The sequence below is a fragment of the Cnephaeus nilssonii genome (genome assembly GCF_951640355.1).
Source record: "Cnephaeus nilssonii genome assembly, chromosome: 6".
NCBI classification, from domain to species: Eukaryota; Metazoa; Chordata; class Mammalia; order Chiroptera; family Vespertilionidae; genus Cnephaeus; species Cnephaeus nilssonii.
Window position 1 is genome coordinate 25,438,266 of NC_137077.1, and position 9,694 is coordinate 25,447,959.

The 9,694-nt window shown below is 46.6% G+C and overlaps 1 protein-coding gene across 1 annotated transcript in view; it reads right to left on the reverse strand.

Moving 5' to 3' along the window:
* Positions 1-7,702, reverse strand: part of PLBD1 (phospholipase B domain containing 1) — a 50,013-nt gene extending 42,311 nt beyond the window's left edge. Inside the window, exon 1 of the mRNA XM_079773588.1 lies at positions 7,259-7,702. Within this exon, the coding sequence (XP_079629714.1) occupies positions 7,259-7,355 (97 nt within the window). The 5' untranslated portion in view covers positions 7,356-7,702. The remainder of the gene's footprint in view (positions 1-7,258) is intronic.
* Between the last annotated feature and the right edge of the window lie 1,992 nt (positions 7,703-9,694).

The following is a 9,694-nucleotide window of genomic DNA, read 5'->3' on the forward strand; positions in this document are numbered from 1 at the left end:
TAGGTTGAGAATCAGCGGATGAATGTTGTATCATTCACTGAGAAAGGGAGCAGATGGGCAAAAGGACTAGGAAGAAATATAGGTATAGTTTTGGACATACTAAGTTTTTAGTGGTTAAGATACTTGAGATTCTAGCTCAGATTTTATATATATGCAATGTTATCTGTTGTCAACATTCAAAACTGACTCAACATTTTGCTTTTTGCTGTAACGTTATCTATCTAATAAGCACTGAAAGTACAATATTAATCCTAGAGCATTATGACTACAATGGTGGACTTGCTTTAAAAATGGTTAAGGGGAGGTAATGACATTGACTATCAGAGGTAGGTGCAGACTACTTTGTCAACAGACTCCCAGTGCCAAACAAATAGTCTAATCCTATCTAATAAAAAGGGAATATGCTAATTGACCCTCACACTGTCGCAAAGATGGCGACACCCACAGCCAATAAGGAGGGAATATGCTAATTGACCGCCCCACCCTCAAAGATGGCAGCACCCACAGCCAATAAGGAGGGAATATGCCAACTTGACTGCCACGCCCTCAAAGATGGCGGTGCCCAGTCCCCTCAGCCCCACCGGGGCAGCAGGCATGCGGCAAGGCTGGGCCCAGGGGGCCCGGCCTTGCTGCGCGCCTGCCTCCGGAGTGCCCCAGTCCCCTCAGCCCCCAGCCACCCAGGGTTGGCCCGAGGCTCAGGCAAGCCTTGGATGGCGGCTGCCCAGCTGCCCAGGGCCACCCGAGGCTCAGGTAACCAGGGCCGGCTGAGGCTTGCACTGCTGGCAGTGGCAGCAGCAGAGGTTTGATGGGGCGCTGCCTTCCCCTGATTGCCAGGTCACCTCCCACCCCTGAGGGCTCCCGGGCTGTGAGAGGGGGCAGGTCAGGCTGAGTGACCCCCCCTACCTCCAGTGCATGAATTTTCATGCACCGGGCCTCTAGTTGTTAATAAAGCCATACATTGGCCACAACTTGACAATTGTGGGCAATATCCATAGAAACTTCCCTTCTCCTCCCAAGTACAATAAATAAATATGCTTTCCAAATTGATTTTGGGCCACAAAGGCCATAGCCTCAGCCATTCCTCAGCCTTTCTCACACATTCTCTTGCACCCTCACCTCCAGTGAGTCTGGTAGGGAAATGAGAAAGCATGGCTGACTAAATAAAAAGCAGCCACAATTCGCTGCAGCAGGGGTGTGGTCATAAACAGGAACTATAAAAAAAGGAAGGTAAGAGGTGTCAGTTTCTCCTCTTTCAGTTCTGCCCACATAGCATGTTTTTAGCTTTATTCCATTCTCCAAAATGTTGGCATTTTTCATCCAGCATCCTGGCCTTCCTTTCCTTTCACCTTCCATTCCAGCGGCTCCTTTTGTTATACACTTGGCTTGCTCTCAATCTAAGCACTCAAGGGCCATGGTTTCATTGTTACTGGTACTTCCTAATTTCCTATTTCCTGACCACAAGTAATAAACTTCTGCAAATCTCTGTGTGTTTTTTTTTTTTACACTAGTGTGTCCCCGTGCATGAGAAAACCCTTACCAGTCCTCATGAGAATTCAACGATAAAAATTTACTGCTAACAATCTAACCAATTTAGCAGATGCTTTGAAAATTAAGCCAAAATCTGAGTTTCTCGACTCACCCCTAATTGGTGTCCTCCATTCCTCAATGTTTTCTCCATGTATCATCTCTTTCTGGTTTTTTGAGTGCCATGCTATTTTTTTTTAAATTTTCTTAAATCCTTTAATAACTTTTAAGCCATTATAGTTATTTATTTACTTATTATTATTAAAAATATATCTTTATTGATTTCAGAGAGGAAGGGAGAGGGAGAGAGAGATAGAAACATCAATGATGAGAGAGAATCATTGATTGGCTGCCTCCTGCAAGTCCTCTCCTGGGGATTGAGCCCACAACCCGGGCATATGCCCTTGACCAGAATGGAATCCGGGACCCTTCAGTCCATAGGCAGAAGCTCTATCCATTGAGTCAAACCAGCTAGAGCAAATCCTTGATTTCTAATTGTGAATTAGAATGTTGGTATCTTAGGTTTGCAAACGCTGATTTGCATAACTTGATACTTCCTTACGTTGGTTTGTAATTGCACTTGCAAGGCTGACAAATTTCAGAGCAAGCTGTGCCTTTCAAACAAGAGACGTTCACAACTTCTCATTGGAAGATTATAACATATCTGTGGTTTGTTCCGACACAGTTTCAAGGTATAGACTAAAGTTTCCACATAATTTCACTACCTCTATTAGTTTCACTTTTTTTTTTTACCACATTAAGTAAATTCCTGTTTTTTCAGTAGTACAAATGAGGCAGAATAGTAAAAAGTAGGAAAATTCCTTGGCCAGTAGAACAAGGAAACTGAGACAGATAGCTGATTCCCATCCCACACCCTGACCCACCGGCCTCCTACTCTGCTGTACCACCACTCCTTTAAGCATTAAGCCCTTAGGACAATGAGGTTCTGATCAGCATCAAACAATCTTAGGAACAAAGCCTCCGGTCTGTTGACCAAAGAGACAGTGTTTTTGTCAAACTAGAAATGACATCTAGGCCTCAGTTGTGTTTCAGCTCCTGGCCCAGAAAAGCAGCAAAACCAGACAAAGTCATGGCTTGGCTGACATCAGGACCAGATGCAATGAATAATGACCCCCTACCCTAGTGCCCATCGATCAGTAGAGAGCACCACCCTGAAAGGACACACCTGGAAAGCTGATGAATAGTCTATTGAGAATCTTTCCTGAGACCTTACTACACACCTAGGCTCTGTAGAGGAGAAAAATAATTTTCCCTCTTCTGGGTTCTTGACTGAGCCATCCAGGAAATAATCCTTATGCCAGATTAGAAAGAGGAAAACAAAAATCTAATAACATGTAAACCTCCTAGATATATGAGAGAGACCCAGAAAAATGGAGTAATTCACAAAAATGGCTAAAGCAACGGCCTTAACTATCATCTTCAGCTGAAGACAAAAGATGATGTTGGAGTGGGGGATTCCATTAAGGGAAGTTACTAGGAAAAGCACAGTGTAACAAGGGTAAGGTTGTTATGCAGATTTAAGTTGTTGCCTGATGCACTGATGAGAGTTTCTAGAGATAAAGTCATCCCCCTCTTCCTGGTCCAGTGAGGGAGACACCTTTACAAAAGGAGATTTTAGAAAGGGTAACTTATTTGGTTTTCAGACCTCTCCTATTTCCTTCCTTCCTTCCTTCCTTCCTTCCTTCCTTCCTTCCTTCCTTCCTTCCTTCCTTCCTTCCTTCCTTCCTTCCCTCCCTCCCTCCTTCCCTCCCTCCCTCCCTCCCTCCCTCCCTCCCTCCCTCCCTCCCTCCCTCCTTCCTTCCTTCCTTCCTTCCTTCCTTCCTTCCTTCCTTCCTTCCTTCCTTTCTTTTTTCATCCATCTTTCTTTTTTTGCTTTGAAATATATATTCGTCTTTTTAGTTTATTTTTCTATCACCATTTATCCCCTCCATGCCCTCTTCTGCCTCCACCCACCCCCTCCCCACTGTTTCTTTACCACGCTGTTGTCCATGTCCATGAGTTCTCTGTCTACTGTTTCTTAAATTAACCAACCTAAAATAATCCTATGCCAAATAGACATGTTTGGGGGTGACAAATTCTGTGCCCCTACAACTCCTGGGCTACAAACCTGTACAGCATGTTATTGTGCTGCATACTGTAGGCAATTGTAATCTGCGTGATGCATTGCACTATGGGTTACAATGGCTATGATATCACTAGGCAATAGGACATTTTCATCTCCATTACAATCTTATGGGATCACCATTGTCTATGCAGTATACTAAAATGTCATTTTGTGGTATATGACTGTATATAACCCCTACTGTATATAGCAGGCACTGTTCCTCACAACCTTTTTAAGAGACATCCTATATAATAAAAGACTAATATGCAAATTGTCCCCTAGACCGGTAGTTCAACTGGGAGTTCGACCAGGGGCCTGCCGGCCCTGCCCCTGGGCTGGCCCTGCCCCCACTCCCAATTGCCACCCCTCCCCCCCGATCGGGGTGGGCCAGCCAGACCCCACCCGTGCACTAATTAGTGCACTGGGCCTCTAGTAGTATTATAATACCCATTTTACAGATGAGGAAATAGAGGCATAGAGGATTAGATAATTTACTTAAGGTCGCACAGTAAGTATTGGTGCCAGGATTCAAACATGGGCATCCAGCTCCACGGTTTCTGTTTGTGGAGTTCAATACTACCTCTCTAACACTATAGAGTTACTTTTAAAAAATGAATAACAGCCATAGACTGAACACATGGAGCAACCACTGTAAGTGAATTTGAAATAAGAATGCCTTCAGAGTTAAAGGAGCAATTGAGATTGGTCTCAACCAAAGGTCTGCTAAGTCACCTTAAGGAGACTGAAAGACTCACAGGACAGTAAACTCCTTGACAACCACATAAAGGTATTACCTATCTAGAGAGACAATCTGTTAGTCTCGGGTGGACACTGGTGAGCCATGGAAGCCTGGAAAAGGCAGTGCCCACAGTCAGGAGCTAGCATGCCAGGCGAGCACTGCCAGTGGAGGAGCTGATGGAAGTGTCGAGTCCTACTAGGAGGCAGGATGAATCAGACCTCCATCTTTGAATCCCTCATATTATCTGCCCCATGCAGTTTGAGTATAAGAACATGCCTGGAGCAGACTATGCAAATATCCAATCTGCTAAAAATTAACAACTGGTATTTTAGTGAGTAGACTTGTGTGTTTATCAGGGTGAGATCAGTTTCCTTGTATCCGATAAGCTCTGGAGCACTGGAAAGAATGAATTTCTGGAGTCTAGCCCTGCAAGTGCGAGGGCCAGATTTGGAACCAGTTTTACCAAGGCTCAAGCCATCTTACAAGTCTCTTGGCAACCAACCCATCCCTTTCCCTAGTGACAGCCTAACTTCACTATACAAACAGTTTAGAAAAATTATCCAAGACATTAAAAACAAATATGGAGCATTTCAGTCTGGAAAGATAAAGCCAACACTATTATACATCTAAAATCTGTAATAGTTTGAGAGAGCGCGAGAGAGAGAGCTAGAATAAACATGCTAAAGAGGTTGTTTGTGGATAAATAGGTGCATCTTAGTGGATATAAAATCCACGGGGATGCCGAAACCGGTCTGGCTCAGTGGATAGAGTGTCGGCCTGCGGACTGAAAGGTCCCAGGTTCCATTCCGGTGAAGGGCATGTACCTTGGTTGCGGGCACATCCCCAATAGGGGGTGTGCAGGAGGCAGCTGATTGATGTTTCTAACTCTCTATCCCTCTCCCTTCCTCTCTGTAAAAAATCAATAAAATATATTTTTTAAAAATCCACGGGGATAAAAATGCATTCCCTTGAGTGTTTATTGTGTACTCACTAAGTTCCAAGTACTGAGCAGGGCACTTCAGAGAAAACATGAAAAGCAAGTGGCGGCAAAGACCTGTTCTCTGTCCTCAGTTGCTGGGAATCTAGAAGGCAAGACAAAGCGCCAAAAACCTGCCTTGGACACCTGGTGAACGGGGGTGAAACAAAGGACACAGAGATCACGTCTTTTGAAACAGTCAGCGTGGCCGTCACCAGCTGTCCTGCGACGCCATGTTAAGAAGTCTGTCCGTACTGCCGGGCACAGGGCTGGCAGGATGACGAGAAGCAGAAACGCCCTCACTTTCCACCTTGACTCCCAACCCACCTGGCATGGAGTCAGCTTATCTATCATTTGGGGAACTCAGTTTAAGAAGCAGTTGCTTGCCAGGCGATACCTTCTTGAATAAACAGTGTCCCGTCTTCAGAAAAAATAATGTCTGCTCCTCACTCCTCAGGCTGCCCCGCCTCCCATCTACAGAAATATTTAAAACAATCCTAACAATCCAAAAGAACAGAAAAGAGAGAGAAGCTTCAGCCAGTGTCCAAGGCACAAAAACCCTTTCCACATCTGGGGCACTCTATCTAGCCTGTCCCGGGTACGTGTGAATGAACAGTCTCCCCGTGCTAGAAGGTGATGCCCAGGAGAGCTCCCCAGTCCTGGGAAAGACCAGAATGTGGAGGTAAATCTAGTCAGGAGCCTGGGGGTGCGTCACTTCCCATCTCAGAAGCCCGGGCAGCTTAACAGACTGGGAAAACTTAACAGTAATAAGTGGGCGAGTTGTGAAAACAAAGGTCTTGATATCTGGTGGAAGGCAATGTAACAAGAATCAGTACACTCATTTGGGAAGGGGTATGCACTCCCTAAACTCCACCCTCTTCTTACCCAAGGTCGGCACAGAAAAGGGGTTATGAAGTAAAGCAAAATAAAACCTCTCTTTTTTTTTTTTAAATATATTTTATTGATTTTTCACAGAGAGGAAGGGAGAGGGATAGAGAGCTAGAAACATCGATGAGAGAGAGACATCGACCAGCTGCCTCCTGCACACCCCCCACCGGGGGATGTGCCCGCAACCAATGTACATGCCCTTGACCGGAATCGAACCCGGGACCTTCCAGTCCGCAGACCGACGCTCTATCCACTGAGCCAAACCGGTTTCGGCAAAACCTCTCTTTATATTACTTTTGAAGTCTTTCAAGTAGTTAATATTGATCTTACTCATTGGGAGTGAAAATGACAAATCCAGGGTGTTTTTTTTTTTTGTGTTTTTTTTTGCTTGTTTTTTCGCAAAGGGTACAGATAATTGCCAATATCTGTAGGGGATAAAACCTGTTTTACTAAGAGGGGAGTAGTTAAGCAAACGCCCTTTAGCGTCTCAGCTCTGCCTTCCGATGCTGTGTATCTTTATGCAAATTACGGAATTTCTCTTAATTTCAATTTGTCTCACCTGTAGAATGGGGATAATAATCCTATTTAGATGATTGACAATTAAGGGGGGAGGGGCGGGGGAAAGACAGCCCGGAATCATACCTCTCTGATGGGAATAAATATATTTAGATGTCCTCTGGCTGGCGCTTTGAGGACCGGCCGGGCACAGCAAGCCCAGTCGTGCAGGAGTGAACCGATGTGTCCGCCAAGAACTCTGGCCAACACTTTTTAAGTTCGCAGGAGCACACACCCTTGTGCTTCTCCCGGGCCGGCCCGGAGCCACCCGGCGCGGGAGCGAGCCCTGTCAGTGCCCCGCAGAGGCGCAGTCCGTGGTTCCCACCCAGAACCCGACACCCGCGGGAAGGACACTTGGCGGGACCCCGGGCTCGGCTGGGGCGCACCGCGGCGCTGGCTGAGCGCGCGCTGCGGGCCGCGGGGGCCTCTCCCGGGGGCGCGCGCGGCTCACCTGCCAGGCTGGGCGGCACTGCGGCGGCCAACAGCAGCAGCAGCAGCAGCAGCAGCGGCGGCGGCGGGGCCGACGGCGCGGGCAGCCGGAGGGACATCGCTCTGCGGCCGCGACCTCGGCTCGGCTGGACCAGGCGGCGGCAGCGGCAGCTGTTGGAAGGGCGGCTCGTGAGCCGGCAGCGTGGCGCCCGTCTCCGAGTTGGCGCGCCCTTAACTTTCCTCTTTCATTAGTTCTGCTGGTTTGGGGCTTTTGAGGGCGAGGAAGCCTCACGTGGCCTTGGGAACAACCTTCGCCCTAGGGTGCCTTAGTCTGGGAAAGGCGGGTCCTTCCAGACCCTCTAGCGCCCAGTGGGCCGGGCTGGGAAAGTTCCCCAGCTGCACTGCTGGGATTTGGCAACGTTACGCACCACTTTCTCTGCACTCGTCGGCAGTTTTGCAGCCCCAGGTTTGTGCAAACCAGTTCAGGTCAGCCCCGCTAGCCTCCCGTCTCCAGGGCCGGCCACTCCTCTGCAGCAGCGGGAAGAGGCACCCTGAGCAATGGGGAAATGCATGCCCCTGCCTACGCGCAGCTGGGATTCTTGGCCATTCCGGACTGGTCTCCACAGGTCCTGTATCCCTCCGGGATCAGCGCCCCTCCAGCCCAGGCTGTTCAACCCAAATCCATCTGCTGCTGCTCAAGACTTCTGATTGATCGTTTGCTTTTCTCTTCATTGGCTGGAGCCTCCACTGGAGAGTGATCCGGACAGGGCTGTGAAGTCCCCATTTCGGTGCAGAGTCCGTTGCAAGTGACATTGTGAAGTAGGCAAAACTATGCCTTTGAGTGACATTGTGAAGTTGGCAGAGGGTGCCCTAGGTGACATTGTGAAGTAGGCAAAAGGTATTTTATTCATTCAATAAGCATTTATTGAGCCCATCTTGTGGGTCAGGTACCAGTGGTTTTAGAACAAGCCAAGAAGGGACAAAGCCATGCAAATACACAGGTACTCCGAGGTCGCCATTAGTGCAGTGGTTCCCAACGTGGGGCACACGTCCCACAGGAGGGTAATTTGATTTTAAGGGGGGCAATTCTAGAATGAGTTATTAACAGTGAATTTTTTTGCATTTCTTAATGGTTCTAGGGGCCTCATATACAGTATATAAATATATATTGTGACATATTTATACATTTCAGTTCTCTATTATGTGTTGAAACTGCCATTTTTTTCATATCACTTCATATTATTATTTTTTAAACAATTTCTTAGTGATTTCTTCCTCAGGACTTCAATTGTCCTTACATTCTTTTATTTTTCTCTTTCATGGATGTCATGTTCTCTGGAAGCTTGTTTAGACCAAATTAATGGCCTTTTAGGCTTCCTCCACATGAATAGTTCACATTTTGAATAACAAGAATTATATGTCATGGGGGCGGGGGGGCGCGCATCAGGATTTCTGAGATGCTCAGGTGGGGCATGGCCAAAAAAAAAGGTTAGAATAGAGCTGTGCTGAAGGTACAGTGAGGGGACCCAGGGCGGGACAAGCCACCACAAAGGTGGGCCTAGGCACCCACTCTTCTCCCTTGGACTTTCTCCCAAGCTTAACTGAAACGTTAAGGGGAGATGCGAAGGAAAGACAACCTATTTCCTCTAGCAGGAAATACGTTGAAAGGAGACTTGACTTGGGGTGGTGAACACCACAATACAACATACAGACAGTGTATTACAGAATTGTACACCTGAAATCTATATAATTTTATTAACCTACGTCACCCCAATAGATTCAATTTAAAAAATTATTAGAAAGGATACAAAACAATTACTCCAAACCTCTGTGTAAATTGTTAAACACAAGTCCTGAGTCATAATTTTGTTCAGTTACCTATCACAGTACCGGGATAATCATATCATTTCATGAATGAAGGAATTGAGGGCATTGTAAAAATTGCACATTTTTCCTTCAAGTTGGAAAATAAAAGTGAAGGAAAATAATGAACATTTGGTTGTGCCATGTTGAGAAGAGAACTGCATTAGTGCATTCAAAGAAGTTGTTCTACCCAAAGACTGTAGTCCTGCTATCCTTTACTCCCTTCTCCACCTTACCCTTGCAATCTCTGGAGCCCGGTGTTCAGACGCCATCGTGTATATGAGAAGGCCTGATGTGAACTATGAGACACTTATTCATCTGTTATTTGGTGACCAAATGTTTGTTGACTTCCATGGTCCAGGCATAGGACGGTAAACGACAGACAAAGCTGCTGCCCTCACGGAGCTTGCATTCTAGTGGGGGAAACAAATTATACGTAGAAACAAATTAATTGGACCAGGGTTTCTCAGCCTCAGCACTATGACATTTTGGTCCATATACTTCTTTGTTGTGGGGGATTCTCCTATGCATACCTGGTCTTTGTCCTCTGGATGCCAGTATGACCCCCACTCCCAACTTGTGACTATCAAAAATG